The sequence below is a fragment of the Salvelinus fontinalis genome, chromosome 32 (assembly GCF_029448725.1).
Source record: "Salvelinus fontinalis isolate EN_2023a chromosome 32, ASM2944872v1, whole genome shotgun sequence".
NCBI classification, from domain to species: domain Eukaryota; kingdom Metazoa; phylum Chordata; class Actinopteri; order Salmoniformes; family Salmonidae; genus Salvelinus; species Salvelinus fontinalis.
The window spans coordinates 26428042-26447554 of NC_074696.1; the positions used below are offsets into that span (position 1 = coordinate 26428042).

The following is a 19513-nucleotide window of genomic DNA, read 5'->3' on the forward strand; positions in this document are numbered from 1 at the left end:
CAAGTTTGTTTACTGCTGGGAGTGTGGGTGTGAATATACCGTACACAGTCAAGCCCCAGTGCAACCCAGGATGCTCAGTATAATGTACTGCTTGTGTCCCAAATGGCACCCTATTCCCTACATAGTGCACTACTTTTGACCAGAGCCCTATGGGATGTAGTATATAACTGTCGCTATGCAACAAAATGAAAAATAAGCAGCATTATCAAGGCTATGAAACTAATTCCAGTCCTGAGAGAATGCTCTGAGTAGGGTCGGTCATCATCATGTTTTACAGGTTTGGACGTGCCCAGACAGACAGTCCCCTATCTAGAGACAGGGCGGGTCAAAGTCATTATTAAAAGTCACCACACACTGATATAGAATGAATTATCTGTGAACCCTAACACAATAGGAAAGCAAAGTGGTGGGAGGTGAGGGTGGTAGGGGGCGGCGGCTGCAAGTCCTAGGAGGTTGTCAACTGCCATTTTTACTGTGGGAAAGAGGGCTTTATGACTGGTTGAATATATTTTACTGCAAGATAAAAGAGTGGCACTGACTGTAGTGGTTTTGCATATGGGCCTTTATTAAATCCTTTGTTATGGACGACTTAACAGATATACACTAAATTGCTGCCTCGCAGCCTTGCTCACTCATTCCCTCCTTCACCTCTATCTCCTCTGACTAGCCCACATCACCTCCCTCCCTCTCCAAGGGCCTGTTACAGCTGTGAACGGAAAAAGAATCAAATCAGGTGTAACTGACATCCTTTTGGAGTTCTATCGGTAGGCAGTGTTTAAATGAAACTACACATCATACAGTATGAATAACAGGACAGTATGTCTCCATGGCTTGGGGAATAGGATTCACATGCCTGTCGTCGTAGAGTAAGGCCAGGGAACAAAGACTATTTAAAAAGTTAGATTGTTATTAAAAGTTATAAAAATTGACGTGACCATTTTATGTTATACATTTTTTGGCGCACAAATGATAAATCCGCCGTGCACTTTTCATACTGTACAGTATCTAGAATACTAGCAATAATCAAACCTACTCAGACTACGATAGGCCTTAGTCCTGGTACGGAACAAAGACTTTCCAGACAGTAATACTGCATGCCTGTGGAAAGACACAGCAACCGTAGTTTTATATGAGCCTTTACTTCATATCTGACAGTGTGCCCCAGGCCCAGACCATATTAAACTGATGGAAACTACACAACACTGAGTGAGCAATCCACAGACGCTTCTTCCTTAACCTCACCTCCGTCTTATTCAATTCACTTCTATGTATATCAAGTTACCGCTTTCAAATGGTACACATCCTTTTCCTGGGAAGAATCTTTAGTCAATGCGATGTGCGTAATTACATTGCTTCTGTTTTGCCTGCTACCCTTCATCACAGAAATCCAAACCACGAGGGATGATGTTCTACATAGCACCAACATTAACAACCTAAGTAAAGTCGGAGCCTATTGTTCTCTGCCTGACTGTGGCTGTGGAGAAAAGACAGGCAGCCAGAAGCTATAAAAGACACAAAGACAATTTGCGACTTGGATGGATGAAGGGAAAGGAGACACACTAGGAGATCTGTGATTGATTTATCATCCTAGACGTGTTCCAGTAATTATGGCCGCCTAGCTGCAGAGCCTAAATGCATCTGTGCTCATCTCCTGGTCTGTAAACCCTGGATTCTTTCCAGCCTCTCTCTCCCTCTCTGATCCAGACAGCCCCAGTATGGGTCACCTGTCTTACGCTACACATCTCAGCACTGCCTGGAGAACAATGACATCATTGCTCAAGTTTTGGGGGATGATGTAAGCAGTCAGTTAGCTACTGACTCAGAAAGAGCAAGACAGTTCGCTACTGACTCAGACAGGCAAAATGAAGAAAAGGAGTGCCAGGGAGACAGTTAGCTCCTGACTGAGAAAATTGCCAACTGAAGAGCTAGCCAAACAGAGTCAGAGACGTTACTACATTGATGAATAGTGAGCTAACACATACCTGAGACCAGCCACTGGCCGGTGGGAGACGCACTGATGGAGCGCACCAGACTGGTGTGGCCACGGTACACCTATTGAGAGGTCACATCATTAAGGTCATGATTGATGCCCACTTAACATACATTTTTAGGCCCATCAGCCCATGGAGGTACATTTCCAATCAAATATCACACACAGAAATTCAGATTCAGTGGTTGACCTACCAGGGACATGGTGGTGGGGAAGGGCTGCAGGTCCTTGGGTTTGGGCAGCTTGGGGATTAGATCTTCTGGATTCACATTCACCTGTGGAGACCAAGTGAGATGAATAGAGTCGAGTCACGAGTGGAGAATCACCTAATTGATCTGACAATATAGAGGTCCTTCTAAATGAGCCACATAGCTTCACTTATAATATTTGCAGAATGCACACCAACAAAGTCCCTCTATTATAAAAATGATTCCGGCAACTGGTTAACTATGAACTATTTAGCTAGACATTCAGGCGGGGTCTCTAGTCTCACCCTCATCTTGCGCTGGCGGGGACACAGGTAAAGGTCAAGGCAGCGTTCGAAGCGCTCGTGGATGAAACGGGAGAAAGCGGGCACGGCCCTCAGACAGGAGTGTTTCTGGGGGAGGAACGGGAGCTTCCTGTCTTCTGCATCCTGCTGCTCCCACGCCAGTCTCTGACAGGGGGAGGAAGAACCAATGGTTAGTCTAACTGTATACTGATGACTGGTCTGTGTACTGGTTAGTGATTGGTCTGTATACTGATGACTGGTCTGTGTACTGGTTAATGATTGGTCTGTATACTAATGACTGGTCTGTGTACTGGTTAGTGATTGGTCTGTATACTAATGACTGGTCTGTGTACTGGTTAATGATTGGTCTGTATACTGATGACTGGTCTGTGTACTGGTTAATGATTGGTCTGTATACTGATGACTGGTCTGTGTACTGGTTAGTGATTGGTCTGTATACTGATGACTGGTCTGTGTACTGGTTAGTGATTGGTCTGTATACTGATGACTGGTCTGTGTACTGGTTAATGATTGGTCTGTATACTGATGACTGGTCTGTGTACTGGTTAGTGATTGGTCTGTATACTAATGACTGGTCTGTGTACTGGTTAGTGATTGGTCTGTATACTAATGACTGGTCTGTGTACTGGTTAATGATTGGTCTGTATACTAATGACTGGCTGATAAGTTACGAATGATTGGTCTTCCTACTGTAGCTAATGAGGGATTAACAAAATGTTACAGTTGATCTATGCTACAAAGTTGAGGTACTTTGCCTACAGTATATAGTGCAGGCCATTTTACTATAGACAAAGTTAAGGTATTTCAAGAGTGGGACTTATGTCTGCAGGCAACTAACTGTATGATGTACACTAACGTTCAAAAGTTTAGGGTCACTTAGAAATGTCCTTGTTTTTGAAAGAAAAGCAAATTCTGTCCATTAAAATAACATAAAATTGATCAGAAACACAGTGTAGACTTTGTTAATGTTGTAAATTACTTTTGTAGCTGGAAACGGCAGATTTTTCATGGAATATCTACATAGCAGTACAGAGGCCCATTATCAGCAACCATCACTCCTGTGTTCCAATGGCACGTTGTGTTAGCTAATCCAAGTTTATCATTTTAAAAGGCTAATTGATCACTAGAAAACTCTTTTGCAATTATGTTAGTACAGCTGAAAACGGTTGTCCTAATTAAAGAAGCAATAAAACTGGCCTTCTTTAGACTAGTTGAGTATCTGGAGCATCAGGATCTGTGGGTTTGATTACAGGCTCAAAATGGCAAGAAACAAATAACTTTCTTCTGAAACTCATCAATAATTTCTTGTTCTGAGAAATGAAGGACATTCCATGCGAGAAATTGCCAAGAAACCGAAGATCTCGTACAACGCTGTGTACTACTCCCTTCACAGAACAGCGCAAACTGGCTCTAACCAGAATAGAAAGAGGAGTGGGAGGCCCCGGTGCACAATTGAGCAAGAGGACATGTACATTAGAATGTCTAGTTTGAGAAACGGACGCCTCACAAGTCCTCAACTGGCAACTTCATTAAATAGTACCCGCAAAACACCAGTCTCAACATCAACAGTGAAGAGGCGACACCTGGATGCTGGCCTTCTTGGCAGAGTTCCTCTGTCCAGTGTCTGTGTTCTTTTGCCCATCTTAATCTTTTATTTTTATTGGCCTGTCTGAGATATGGCTTTTCTTTGCAACTCTGCCTAAAAGGCCAGCGTTCTGGAGTCGCCTATTCACTGTTCACGTTGAGACTGGTGTTTTGCGGGTACTATTTCATGAAGTTGCGGACTTGTGAGGCGTCTGTTTCTCAAACTAGACACTAATTATTTTAATGGACATTTTTTTTTGCTTTTCTTTAAAAAACAAGGACATTTCTAAGTGACCCCAAACTTTTGAAAGGTAGTGTATATCAGTTATACAGCAAGTTCTTTTCATGATCAGTTAAAATCAATTGATCATGTCATTTCAGATACGTCAGTGTAGCCTCACGATACATCTCAATATTGGCCACCAATATTGGATATTTGAGTGATTCTAATAAAAGTGACCTATACCTGAATATACCCGAGTGGTTTAGGTTCATTTCCCATGCTTTGTGGGCTCTGCCTGTCAAGCAGCAGAAGGGTACATTTGCTGATGTACTGTTAGCTGATAATGTTTACTTTACAAGCTACCGGTAGAAACTTTGTACAGTTGGCTAAACATAGTGATAAATACCCCTAATGTACTTTTATCTCCCACCAACGTAGGCATACCTAGCGAAATTAGCTAACAGTATCCCATTTCAACATTGTTTTTAACAGTATTTAATCATGATTGCCGCTGACAGACATGATAGGATACATTGACTGATGGACCACTTCAAATTGGCTAACTAGCTCATTACAGACCATATCATGGCTAGCTGACATGCTAACTTTCAGGGGATAAACTAGAAGGCTTGATTTGCTTGCAATCTATAGTGGTGACGACAGTAGTCCACAGACAACTTTACCAGGACGAGGACTTGCCGTAGTCAAGCTCTTTCCAAAAGCCTAATCTCTGATAAAGCAAGCTAATTCCAAATGGATAGGCTACCCTAACGTATCTGAAAATACATGATCAATTGATGTTTACTGATCATGAAAAGCATGCAGTTACTTGCTGTATAACTCTGATAGAGATACATGTGGAATAATCTGAACTGTGTAGTTCTGACTGTGATGATATTAAAACCAAATAGTTCTAACATCTATTTACCAATCTCTTGAAAACGGCAGATATTTGTTAAATCGAACGCTCTGCACCGTATTGTGACTTTTTATTGATCATGACTTATACTATTACAAAGACTATGAACATCATGTTATTCACATTAAGAATTTTGGGATGAATTAAGTATTTACCTCTTCCTCTGTGAGAAGGTACTCAGGCGGAGGGTTGTAGGACTCCTCGTGTCCGGGCAGCCTCATCTTGGGGGCGGGGACGTGCATCTTGTGGCGCCCCAGGATGGCGTTGGGGTCCTCCTTGGCCCACAGGTCGTAGTACTGAGGGGTGCGCTCTTTGGGCTTACGGGGCTTGATCCAACCCATCTTTATGGCATGGACCATCTTCGAAACCTGGGAGAGAGAGAGAGACAGGCCAACAGTAGTGGTGAAACTTAAGTGTGTGTGTGTGTTTGCGTAAACACATGTCTAAAATGAACGTACAAAAATTCAATCAAACAGTATTAAAATGGGGGAGAATTTGCTCTGCTTCATAAAATCTAAAAGACTAACTTGATTAATGAGTGGAATAGAACCAAACCGACATTAATAAAAAGTATTGCTGGGCTAATAAAGCTACGGTTTCTATCTTTTTATTGTTGAGGGTTTGGGGGGGTCTCTAACGTCTCGAAGCCTCCAATTTCAGAACCCCCATTATAACACAATTTCACCTCCGCTTCCACTTGAACAACTATGCGGGGATCATTACATTCTAACGCCACACATGTGTGAGCAGTTAGGATTCAAACTGGTGGTAACGCCTGCTATATATTTATTGTAAATATATATTAACAGCATAAAACATGAAGCTGTTGAGTGAGCAGAGAGGAACAGAGAGGTATTTAGAATGGGGAGAGAGAGAGCGGGAGAAAAATAGAGTTTGAGAGAGAAAAAGCGTTTGAGAGAGAGGTAGACAGAGACAGTGTGTAAGAAAGAAAGACACCTACCTTCTCCTTCTCTATGAGTGAGGGGATGAAGCTCCGTTTGTCCTGGGGCCTGTTAGTCACCGGATGAATCATGACCTCGTTCGTGAAGAAGTCCACTGACGACTAAAATATAAACACAGCGTTTATGAGAGAGAAAAAGAGATTGTTTATTGGTCGCGTACACAGTTTGCAGATGTTATCGCAGGTGCAGCGAAACACTTATGCTATTTAGCGCCAACAGTGCAGTAATATCTAGCAATACAAAACAAGACACACAATAATAAATAAAAAAATATCAGAATAAGCTAAATACATTTGGAACACAGCCTGAAGTCTGAAGTAAACAAGGTCTGCTAGGATTGAAGACAGACCCTTGTGAAACAAATGTCTGGGAACCCATAGTTTAATAGACAGCCCAATTACTGTGGACTGGAATCATTGGACCACCAAAGTCCAAGACAGGTAGCTGATGACGACATTACAGAGTTAGCCTGCTATTTTCTTATTTTACAGTCCTCGTGTTAAAAGTTTAAAAACACTTGTTTTTGCCCCTGACAAATGAGTTAATATGATTCTGTAATAACTCCGGCATTAACGAGATTCCATGATAGCCATGACACCATCTAGATTCTAGACACTACAGCAGTGGCTTCTTAATTCAACACTATTCATTTAAAACCTCTCCCGCAAACCCTGTTAACTGCAGCACAGGAGAACTCACTCCTCTCCAGACGTGGGTTCAACTACTATATGAAATCTGGCAAATACTTTGAGCGTTTGCTCCCGTCTGCCTGCAGTGCCAGTTGGGCGGGGTTTGCAATGGTTGGACATTTCTATTGGTTCCATTGCAACACCAACTCAATCAAATCACAGCTAAAGTATCTGAAATGATTTCTGATTGTATTTGAACCCAGGTCTGCTTTCGGGTGACTTGTTCTAAGTGACGAGGAGTGGAGTGCAGACGAGGTTTGGGTTATGTGGAGAACATAAGTGGATGGGCTAATGAACTGAGGTCTAGTTTGCTCTAATGGCTGCTATGCTTTAGCAATCATCTGCTCAGTCATTTAACAAAACAGAGCAGCCAGCCGTCAACACAGTGAAAACTGGGTCGTATTCACTAGGCACCAAAAAAAAAAAAAAAAAATATGGACTGAAACAGAGAGGGAGTAGCAGAATTGGTCCAATAAGAAACACTTGTTTTACTTTTCTGTAAAAAAACGTGTTGCTACGTTTGGCCCTAATGAATAGGACCCTGATACAGGCAGTGAGAGGGCAGTCATAAAGGTCTTTACCTCGTACTCGTTGAAGTTGACGTCGCCAAATTGACCCTTCTGGAGGCGGTGTACCAGGTCCACCTGCTCGTCTGTCAGACGAATGTCTGAGGCTGTCGTCTTGTCATGAACCGTACGCCTGGTGGAGGGGGAGATGGAGGGAGAGACCAGATGTGAAAACAGGTTCACAGATACTCTTCTCCCGGAACAAAAGCACAGAGAAAGAAGAGCGAGCGTGTGTTAGAGAGAGGGTGTTGGAGAGAGAGAGCTAATCTGCTCCTTGTCATCTCACCAGTAGTCTGGGTTCTCCATCTTGTCCAGGAACTCATCCAGCTCGTCTTTGTTCCTGATGGGCTTAAAGATCTTCTTCCCGTCCAGGTTATACCCGATGTGAGGGTAGTCCTGGTACCACTCCATGGGAACGTTGCCCACCGTGTTACGAATGTCCTAGGACAGAAAAGATGGAGGAAGTGAAAGACATGTTCAATAACCTTGTTTAACAACACTTGAGGACAAGGTGTTTGTCTTCCCATTAGATTGCTAGCTCAGGGCTGTTACAGTCCTTCATATCACTTGAATTGTTTTTTTTTCTTTCAACTCTGGGCGAGTGGAATAAATAGCGGATTATAATGCTATGGGAGTAGAGTACAGTTTTTCTGGCCTGGAAACACTCTCACCCTCATCATACTTGTCCCATTTTCCTCCCTTTATGAATACCTTTGGCTGGATGAGGCCTTGGGGGGGGGGGGCGGGGGGGGGTTCAAGGTGGGTTACAGGTGCAGGCCTGGCCTGGTAAAAATACCTCAGCTCCTTCTACATCCCGTTCTCATTCACAAACTGGCGGTAGGACTACAAACCTGTTCTTAGACGATAGGACTTATTAAACCAAATGGGTACAGTCTGAAAAAAATAAATGTCTTTGTCTGAGAAATAATACACACACACCGACTCACATGGGTGGGTGCGCACACACACACACACACACACACACACACACACACACACACACACACACACACACACACACACACACACACACACACACACACACACACACACACACACACACACGACAGCTGAAAGCTCTCAGAAGTAGTGAGCCACTTTAAAGTGGGGCCTGCACCTGTGAGTGATTTCAATAAAAACACCCCTACCAGATCCAATTAGGAGGGAGTGGGCAGCCGTGTCACGCTTTTTCTCACAGCCAGCTGGGTAGACCCCTCCCACACACACAGTGCCCATCCTCAAAGCCCCCACTCATTACACACACACACTGAATGGGCATTGGCCCTGCTCTATATTACTACCTCTGAGTGTTGGTGGAGGAGGTGGTGTCTGTTGTGTGATAAGGGTCATGCCAACATCAGCCTATTCCAGACTGTGAATAAGCACGGACACTTCAATTGTGCTAGCAGTATCTCCTCTTTGCAAGTTAGTGGATTTGTTGGCCCACAGTGTTGAAGTTCATGCAAGTATTACTGCAGATAACCAAGGGAGCCGGAAGACCAGAAACAGGAGAAAAACTAAATGTGACACTTCCTTGTCTGGGAACACATTATCTAACAGGCTGGTTGTTAATGGGGGACCTCTATTAAGGTCACCCCCGCTGGTTGGTTGCTGAGATCAAATCTCTAGTGAGCTATCAGTCTATGGAGACAACTACATGCTACTCAAGAACAAAACATGTAGGCAGTGATATAGCCGGCAGATTGTCAATGGTTCCGTACAGTGGTTTGCTAACCTTAGGCCTTGACGTAACCTTTAACCTAACCTACTATCCCCAACCCTAACCTTAACCAGGCCGTTCCATCTCTAGGCATAACCTTACCTTTAGATCTGCCGGTCCAATAACCACAACCAAAGACGTATGCAGCTAACTGCATCTCTCGCATTGATGTGCCTGGTCTGCACATTCATTCGGCCTATTCTATGGCAAGACAAAGCACCTGAACTTGGACTTGCAGTACACTCACAACAAGCTACACTGCACTAGACCCAGGCCCTTCACAACAAGCTACACTGCACTAGACCCAGGCCCTTCACAACAAGCTACACTGCACTAGACCCAGGCCCTTCACAACAAGCTACACTGTACTAGACCCAGGCCCTTCACAACAAGCTACACTGCACTAGACCCAGGCCCTTCACAACAAGCTACACTGCACTAGACCCAGGCCCTTCACAACAAGCTACACTGCACTAGACCCAGGCCCTTCGCAACAAGCTACACTGCACTAGACCCAGGCCCTTCGCAACAAGCTACACTGTACTAGACCCAGGCCCTTCGCAACAAGCTACACTGTACTAGACCCAGGCCCTTCGCAACAAGCTACACTGTACTAGACCCAGGCCCTTCACAACAAGCTACACTGTACTAGACCCAGGCCCTTCACAACAAGCTACACTGTACTAGACCCAGGCCCTTCACAACAAGCTACACTGTACTAGACCCAGGCCCTTCGCAACAAGCTACACTGTACTAGACCCAGGCCCTTCACAACAAGCTACACTGTACTAGACCCAGGCCCTTCACAACAAGCTACACTGTACTAGACCCAGGCCCTTCGCAACAAGCTACACTGTACTAGACCCAGGCCCTTCACAACAAGCTACACTGTACTAGACCCAGGCCCTTCACAACAAGCTACACTGTACTAGACCCAGGCCCTTCACAACAAGCTACACTGTACTAGACCCAGGCCCTTCACAACAAGCTACACTGTACTAGACCCAGGCCCTTCACAACAAGCTACACTGTACTAGACCCAGGCCCTTCACAACAAGCTACAGTAAACTACTAAGAGGAGAAACACTCAGAAGAGAAGGACCAGCCAGCCCCCCACCAGGACAGCCTTGTGTTGCTCAGCCTGGGTGATGACACCCACCTGGCCTGATGGCCAGCCCCAGCCCCCCTGGCCTGCCTCTCACACCACTGCCTTCCTGCTTCACTGGGGCCTGGAGAACTGGAGGAGAGAGAGCGGAACAGGGCCAACGACAGACAAATGTTCCATTTCACGAGCTCCAGAATCACACAGACGACTTCTGGGCAAGCGATAGTTTCGGTCCACAGGATCGAGTTTCACCGGAGAGTGGGCTCTCACCTCCTTCCAATGCGCAGAGGGAGGAAGCGAGCGAAGCAAATGAGATTCAACGAGATGGGTTAGAATAGTGATTTATGGATTATTGTTCCGATGTGTCGGCAGAATGTTGACTCCTGTTTTCTTAATCTGAACTTTCCAACGCAACCGTTGATTTTTTTACTACGGTAAGGATGACTCCAATACACACAAGAATTGTATAACAGAAACTAGCAGGCCCATATGACAACCCAATAGGATTCAACCCGAAATAATACATTTCAAATAGACTAAGAACAATAGCGTCGAATCCCAGAGTTGACAAGAGCCAGCGGGAGTTAAAGCCAATTTATGGTTGATCTGAAAATGTGGTCGGAGACTCCGTATGGATGGTGTGACGCAATTGCGGAGCCTCTGGAGGATTGTGGAGGCCGTATTGACCTCCGTACCACATCGCCGTGCGCCTCTCAAATGTAACAACGCGGAGGGCTCCGCATAGCTCCGCATTGACATGATTGGTTGACGGTAGGATGGGGTGGGAGGTCCTGTATAAACACAAAGTCACTTCCTTGACAACAGCTCTGCTCAAGAACTCTGCGCTGCTCGCGAAGCGCAAGAAGTATGAATGCCCTGACATTTACTTTCACCAGAAATGCTGCACGGCCAAAAACAGAAGAACGAAGACTGCTTACTCATACTCTACCATCACACAGTCATGATGCCAAGACCACTCGGTCCATTCATCATAGCCCATTCATCCTGAATGGGAAGGAGAACGTACAGTAGGGCTATTCTTATATTGACCCGGAGTGTATTAGCTGGCTTTACCCAATGTTTTTTCAGCACTTACAAAAGGCTGCTTGTTGTCGCCTGGCTGGCTGCTGTTAAGCTGGGATGTCAGGACTGAGTGTCAGGCTGTGACAGCAGGGAGTGACTGCTGGACTGGTCAATGCTGTGGGCCCGAGAGGGCCGCGACTGTCTAGTCCAACACACTCATAACTGGACAGTGTGTGTGTGTATGTGTGTGTGTGTGTGTGTGTGTGTGTGTGTGTGTGTGTGTCTCGTCTGTATGTGCACGCGTATGTGTGCGTGTGTCTCGACCGGGACAGCACAGATAGGGACACACAAGACTTGACTCCATACAGAGAGAGTAGACTGCAGTGCACCACCTGCTTTCAATCAGCCAGCCAAACACTGGGCTTTATTAAGTGTCAGTCAGCCAGGCTGGGTTCTGTCAGGGTGAGGAGACTTCCATGGAAAATGTCATTAGATTGGATAGAGAGGCCTGCTTTGAATGGACCTCAATGCACAAAATGGTGCTTTGGTGGAGGGACAGAGTGGGAAGGGAGGGAAGGGAGGAGAGGACCAGGGCCTGTATTTATAAAGCCTCTCACAGTAGGAGTGCTGATATAGGATCAGGTCCCCCTCCTGTCCAAGTAACCATGTTCAACCGTATTCATCCCAGATCAACAGGTTCGGCTGAGGGTATTATCCAGTACAGATGGAGGTTTAAATGGAGGGTGTTGGTGGTCTAATATTTATTAAAACTTTGCCACTCTCAGGTAGGTTCTTTCTTTACAATGTTTCAGCTAGTGTGTCCCAGCCAGCACACCCAATCCAGTGTCTGAACGAGATGACAACATCAAACAGACACCACTTCGTTCTCATAGATCTTACAGCGGGCGGAGTGCAACATGACACCTCTCCTTTTCAGCAGGACCCACTCTTAAAAAAGCCCTCTCTGACCCCCTTCACTCCCAGTGTGTGTGTGTGACCCCCTCCCTCCTCAACACTGGGGCCACACCGTGGGTCTAACTGGCTGGCCATTGAGTAACACTACACTGTGATAAGTCAACCAGCCTGATCACTGTACAGTCCTGTCATCACTATTATCAAGTCATCTATCATTTGAGAATTGAGCATGCTTAGCCACCTCTTTCTCTTAAAGTGTAAGGAAATCACTTCTCACAGGCCTATGGGGAAAGACAACATGAGGACGGGTGATGACACCATGAAATTAGATAGGACCAATGGGCCGATCATAACTGAATCATGACTTCTATGGTACTTGGTTCAGCTCCCAGTAAGTATTTAGAGTGCTTGAAAACCAGACAAAATTATGCACCAAATAAATCTGCTACGCCAATTGTTTTCAATGAGAACAATACGTTTGAAGAATGCAGAACTGCCATGCATCAGTGTTGTATGGCATTTGGTTTGGAACCGGCCTCAGGAGTGGAAGGAAAACCATGGCAAACACATGCCAATGGGACAGCAGGTCCAATTAGAATAGCATTCTAGGCTTGCCTTCATCCACACCTCTGATTATGCCACCCAAGATGCACGTTCGCCAGGGCGCGTAGCTGGCATGAGGTGGCGCTCAGCCTGCCATAGACAGGCCAACCAACTCTACCAGGTCCCAAAACTTCAGAACTCTCAACTAAAACGATCAATAACACTGAGGGAGGGAGGGAAACCAATAAAATTAGTAATTAACTACAATGACCATACTCCATTGCGCCGGTTCTTTCCGGCTCAGACAGAGATGTTTTTATTTCACCAGGTAGGCCAGTTGAGAACAAGTTCTCATTTACAACTGCGACCTGGCCAAGATAAAGCAAAGCAGTGCGACAAAAACAACAGAGTTACACAAACAAACATACAGTCAATAACATAATAGAAAAATCTATGTACAGTGTGTGCAAATGTAGAAGAGTAGGGAGGTCGGCAATAAATAGGCCATAGAGGTGAAATAATTACAATTTAGCATTAACACTGGAGTGATAGATGAGCAAGTAGAAACTGGTGTGCAAAACAGCAGAAAAGTAAATTAAAACAATATGGGGATGAGGTAGTTGGGTGTGCTATTTACAGATGGGCTATGTACAGGTACAGTGATCGGTACACTACTCTGACAGCTGATGCTTAAAGTTAGAGGGGGAGATATAAGAGTCCAGCTTCAGTGAATTATGCAATTCGTTCCAGTCACTGGCAGCAGAGAACTGGAAGGAAAGGCGGCAAAAGGAAGTGTTGGCTTTGGGGATGACCAATGAAATATACCTGCTGGAGCGCGTGCTACGGGTGGGTGCTGCTATGGTGACTAGTGAGCTGAGATAAGTTGGGGAATTACCTAGCAAAGACTTATAGATGACCTGGAGCCAGTGAGTTTGGTGACGAATATGTAGTGAGGGCCAGTCAACGAGAGCATACAGGTTGCAGTGGTGGGAAGTATATGGGGCTTTGGTGACTAAACAGATGGCACAGTAATAGACTACATCCAGTTTTCTGAGTAGATTGTTGGAGGCTATTTTGTAAATTATATCGCCGAAGTCAAGGATCGGTAGGATAGTCAGTTTTACGATGGTATGTTTGGCAGCATGAGTGAAGGAGGCTTTGTTGCAAAATAGGAAGCAGATTCTAGATTTCATTTTGGATTGGAGATGTGAGTCTGGAAGGAGAATTTACCCAGACACCTAGGTATTTGTAGTTGTCCACATATTCTAGGTAAGAACCGTCCAGAGTAGTGATGCTAGTCGTGCGGGAGGGTGCGGGCAGCAATCGGTTGAAGAGCATGGGAGGAGGTGCTCTTATTCCCCATGGACTTTAGTGTCCCAAAACTTTTTGGAATTAGTGCTACAGGAAGCAAATTTCTCTTTGAAAAAGCTAGCCTTAGCTTTCCTAACTGACTGAGTATATTGGTTCCTGACTTTTCTGAAAAGTTGCATATCGCTGGGGCTATTCGATGCAAATGCAGAACGCCACAGAATGTTTTTGTGCTGGTCAAGGGCAGTCAAGGGCTATATCTGTTCTTAGTTCTAAATTATTATTATATATATATTTTTTTTGAATGGGCCATGTTTATTTAACCTCTCTTGGGTAGAAGGCAGTATTTTCACATCCGGATGAAAAGCGTGCCCAAAGTAAACTGCCTGTTACGCAGGCCCAGAAGCTAGGATATGCATATAATTGGTGGATTTTGATAGAAAAGACTCTAACATTTCTAAAACTGTTAGAATTATGTCTGTGAGTATAACAAAACTGATATGGCAGGCGAAACCCCGAGGACAAAAAATCAGCCTACCAATGTTTTCAATGGCTGTCACTTTTATTATAAGGCGAAATCCTCCCAGAATGCTGTTCCTAGGGCTCCCACTAGATGTCAACAGTCTTTAGAAAGAGTTTCAGGCTGGTTTTTGGAAGAATGAGCCAGAAGTTGTAGTTTTTCTAGGCCTCAGGAGTGGCTCCCATTTTGGCTGTAGTGTTTCCAAGCGTGTGGAAGAGAGCGCGTTCTTTGGTATTTTTCTCCGGTAAAGATAATAACGATTCTCCGCCTTAAATTGTATCATTTATTTACATATTAGGGTACCTAAGGTTTGATTATAAACGTTGTTTGACTTGTTTGGAAAAGTTTATTAGTAACGTTTGGGATTAATTTTGTATGCATTTTGATGGAGGGAAACTGGGTGGATTATAGACTGAAGCGCGCCAGATAAACTGAGTTTTTATGGATATAAAGAAGGACATTATTGAACAAAAGGACCATTTGTGATGTAACTGGGACCATTTGGAGTGCCAACAGAAGAAGATCAAAGGCACTTATTATATCACATTATTATATCGGTTGAAATATGTTTTCATGCTTTTGTATGAGCAGCGTTGTCCTCAGATAATCGCATTGTGTGCTTTCGCCGTAAAGCCTTTTTGAAATCTGACACAACGGCTGGATTAACAAGAAGTTAAGCTTTATTTGATGTATTACACTTGTGATTTTATTAAAGTTAAAAATTAATAATTCTGTAGTTTGAATTTCGCGCTCTGCAATTTCAACGGATGTTGGCCAGGTGGGACGCTACCGTCCCACCATAAGAAGTTAAGATGGCGAAGAAGGCACTTTAAAAGAGCAACCAGGCATCCTCTACTGACAGGATGAGGTCAATATCCTTCCAGGATACCCGGGCCAGAAAGGACTACTCGCTGAAGTGTTTTAGGGAGCGTTTGACAGTGATGACAGGTGGTCGTTTGACCACAGACCCATTACGCATGCAGGCAATGAGGCAGTGATTGCTGAGATCCTGGTTGAAGACAGCAGAGGTGTATTTAGAGGGCAAGTTGGTCAGGATGAAATCTAAGAGGGTGCCCATGGTTACAGATTTAGCGTTGTACCTGGTGGGTTCATTGATCACATGTGTGAGATTGAGGGAATCTAGCTGAGATTGTAGGACAGCAGGGGTGTTAAGCATGTCCCAGTTTAGGTCACCTAACAGTACAAACTCTGAGGATAGATGGTGGGCAATCAATTCACATATGCTGTCCAGGGCACAGCTGGGGGTTGAAAGGGGTCTATAACAAGCGGCAACGGTGAGAGACATGTTTCTGGGAAAGTGGATTTTTAAAAGTAGAAGCTCGAATTGTTTGGCTATCTCTGCAGTAGATTGCAAATCCGCCCCCTTTGGCAGTTGTATCTTGTCGGAAAATGTTATAGTTAGGGATGGAAACATCAGGATTTTTGGTGGCCTTCCTAAGCCAGGATTCAGACACGGCTAGGACATCCGGGTTGGCGGAGTGTACTAAAGCAGTGAATAAAAACAAACTTAGTGAGGAGGCTTCTAATGTTAACATGCATGAAACCAAGGCTTTTACGGTTACAGAAGTCAACAAATGAGAGCGCCTGGGGAATGGGAGTGCTGCTAGGGGCTTCAGGGCCTGGGTTAACCTCTACATCACCAGAGGTACAGAGGAGGAGTAGGATAAGGGTACGGCTAAAGGCTATAAGAACTGGTCGTCTAGTGTGTTCGGAACAGAGTAAAAGGAGCAGATTTCTGGACGCGGAAGAATAGATTCAAGGCGTAATGTACAGACATGGGTATGGTAGGATGTGAGTACAGTGGAGGTAACCTAGGCATTGAGTGACGATGAGAGGTTTTGTCTCTAGAGGCACGATTTAAGCCAGGTGAGGTCACCGCATGTGTGGGCGAGTGGAACAAAAGGGCGAGCTAAAGGCATATTGAGCAGAGCTGGAGGCTCTACAGTGAAATAAGACAAAAATCACTAACCAAAACAGCAATAGACAAGACATATTGACATTAGGGAGAGGCATGTGTAGCTGAGCGATCATAGGGTCCAGTGAGTAGCTAGGCGAGCTGGAGACACTGTGATTCAGACAGCTAGCAGGCCGGGGTTAGCAGATGGGCCATAGGGGGATGTCGCAACGGCAGACCAGTCGTGATGGATCGGCGGAGCTCCTTGTCGGCAGCAAAGGGTCCAGGCCAATTTGCAAAAGAGGTATTGAAGCCCAGGAATTGTCTGATAGATCACTTCGGCTAGCCGGGAGATGGGCCTAGCTCGAGGCTAGCTTCAGGCTAACTGGTGCTTGCTTTGGGACAGAGACGTTAGCCAAGAGTAGCCACTCGGATAGCAGCTAGCTAGCTGCGATGATCCAGTGTAAAGGTTCAGACCTTGCGGTAGAAATCCGGAGATGTGGTAAAAAAAAATTAAAAGGTATTCCGATATGCTCTGGGTTGAAATCGCGCTGTGTAAACTGGCAGGAATTGACCGGGCTGAGGCTGGCTGATGTCCGAGTTAACGGTGATGACCGCTAGCAGTGGCTAACTGATTACTAGTAGCTAGTTAGCTGGCTAGCTGCTGATGGGTGTTCCGGTTCTAAAGTATAAAAAATAGCAGATCCGTGCCACATTGGGTGAGGCGGGTTGCAGGAGAGTATTTTCAGTCCGTAGATGGAAATTGAGATAAAAAATATTACAAATATATACGAAGAAATCTATATCTATATTAGACAAGACAAAACAGACGTCCGACTGCTACGCCCTCTTGGAATCATCTTGATGAATATACTTTTACGCCGGCTACTTTAGGTTAGATACACACTGATCGCATGAGAAAGAGGAATGTACAACACAATGATGAGCGGGATAGAGATAGTTCGTGAAAGTATGCCTTATCTACTTTGAAAAACTAGTACAATGATTTTGTCAGACAGCGCTGCAGCATGCTTAGGCAGGCAAGCTAAATAGCATGAATGAAGACAATACAATATGGGGATCACAGAGATAACATTGTGTGTCTGGCTGCTACTGCCTGAGAAGAAGTTAGATGACTTTAAAAATCATAAAATAAAAACTAAGTAATATACACAACTGAAATTGTATTATTTCATAGTAATTTACTGTTGGTCTATTGATGTCTACCCAATTGTGGACCTGACAGAGACAATAGAAAATATTCCATGTTTTGGCAATTTTAATGTTCACTATTTTGGGCTTGGGAATTTCCATTAAACGTAATGTTATTTAAATGCATCCTGAAAACCGTGATTATTTAACTGATAATGCCCGAGAAGCTGGTGTTTAGAGTATACATTGGTGCGGGTGTTAGGCCCGAGATGAAGTCAAGGGCAGGCAAACCATGCCAATATATCCTCCAATCACAGGTGTCATGACGTTGCCTGCTTGGGTATTGCAAAACCCCATCGCCCTCTCCCTGCCTCTCCCTGCCTCTCCCTTTCCTCCTTCAACCCATTCTGTGATCACAGAGAGACGTCGTAAATTCCTGAGAATCTCCTCATGGCCAAACAGTATTAGGGAGAGGGTAAACTTTCAGGACAAAGAGGTTTCTTCCACCTCACAGAACTTGAGGTACGAACGGATTTCATGTTACGGAAGAGGTATGGAAGATCAGTGAAGAGTCCAGCTATTAACATGTCCGTTTGTCACCACGTGGGAAACTCATGAGAGACTGTGGGACTACATTACCATACCGCTGTTTATATAATAACCTCAGATACGAGGTTTACATCTGTTTGTTGTATAAAATGAATGAGTGAGTATGATACTGTTTGTATAATTGTGTAATATGATTTTGGACTGTTTAATGAAGAAAAATACAAATCCCTTTGTATTTGAACTAAATCCAAGGACCGCCCCCGAGCCCAGTTAGAATCAGACATCCAAGGACAGCACCTTCCTGCTACCCGAATAAAAGCCAACTCTCAGAAATGATCATTTAGACCATGTTTCTCTCCATATGGAGAAAACGAAGGTTAAGTACCATTGCTGAATCTTTAACCATACCACGTGGTTAAACTCTTAGACGAATAAGAACAAGTCTTTGATATTGACTACTAGTCTGCAGCTAGGAATTCGGTATCATTGAACGCGAAGAAAGACAACCGCCGAAACATCCATTCTATAACGAATGCCACTCTGAACTATCCACAAGAACTAAGACAGAGACAGAAGGAACTCCAACAGAAACGAACTTCTCTCCAACGATCAAGATGACACACACCGAGCGTAACTATATATATATTGATTGCAATTGTTCCCGAATGAGTGAGCGTTCATGTGTAAGGATTAACATGTCAACTGTTATAAAGAGTATACTCTGTAGTGACTTCTGAATCGACCCCCCATTTTCCCTTTGTCTAACAAGCCACCATGCTGGTCCAGCCCACTAGGGCATATTTCTCCCATCATTTTCATGTAACCATTTTAAGATTATTTTTTTTTATCCATTTCTGTGAATTAATTAGTTAGTAGTAAATAAATTATTTAAGACTATTGATGTTTGGATGACTCAGTGAAGACTGGGTTCGTGCAAATAACCAACAATTTGCGACATTTGGAATGAGACAAACGTGAGGTAAAATAAATAAATCATTAATCAGAAGACTATTGATCAGATATGAAAATATCTGAAAGGTTATATTGGGAAATTATAACTTTGTAATCTGACTACTTTCCCTGGTGCCCTCGAATTCATAGTTAATTAGTTACGTTATTACTCAGTCGATCGCGTAATCCCTAATTACAGGAATCTTTGATAAAAACTATAAGTCTTCAATTTAATGATAGCAAAGACACGACACAGGCTTCGAGGGCATTATCACCTCCACACCATGGGTTACCAACATATTCAAATAATTATTGACATATTTTCATTAAAAACATTGTTTTGATGAATTTATTCATACTACTTCATC

At 44.2% G+C, this 19513-nt stretch overlaps 1 protein-coding gene across 2 annotated transcripts in view; it reads right to left on the reverse strand.

Annotated features, from left to right (window-relative positions):
- The window catches only part of LOC129830989 (ribosome biogenesis protein bop1-like), a 170978-nt gene that overhangs the window by 69741 nt on the left and 81724 nt on the right, over positions 1-19513 (reverse strand). For both annotated transcript variants that reach the window (XM_055893921.1, XM_055893920.1), the window contains exons 4-10: positions 7731-7885; positions 7460-7577; positions 6189-6290; positions 5383-5595; positions 2484-2645; positions 2185-2265; positions 1983-2052 (exon numbers count right to left, since the gene is read on the reverse strand). In XM_055893921.1, the coding sequence (XP_055749896.1) occupies positions 1983-2052; positions 2185-2265; positions 2484-2645; positions 5383-5595; positions 6189-6290; positions 7460-7577; positions 7731-7885 (901 nt within the window). The remainder of the gene's footprint in view (positions 1-1982; positions 2053-2184; positions 2266-2483; positions 2646-5382; positions 5596-6188; positions 6291-7459; positions 7578-7730; positions 7886-19513) is intronic.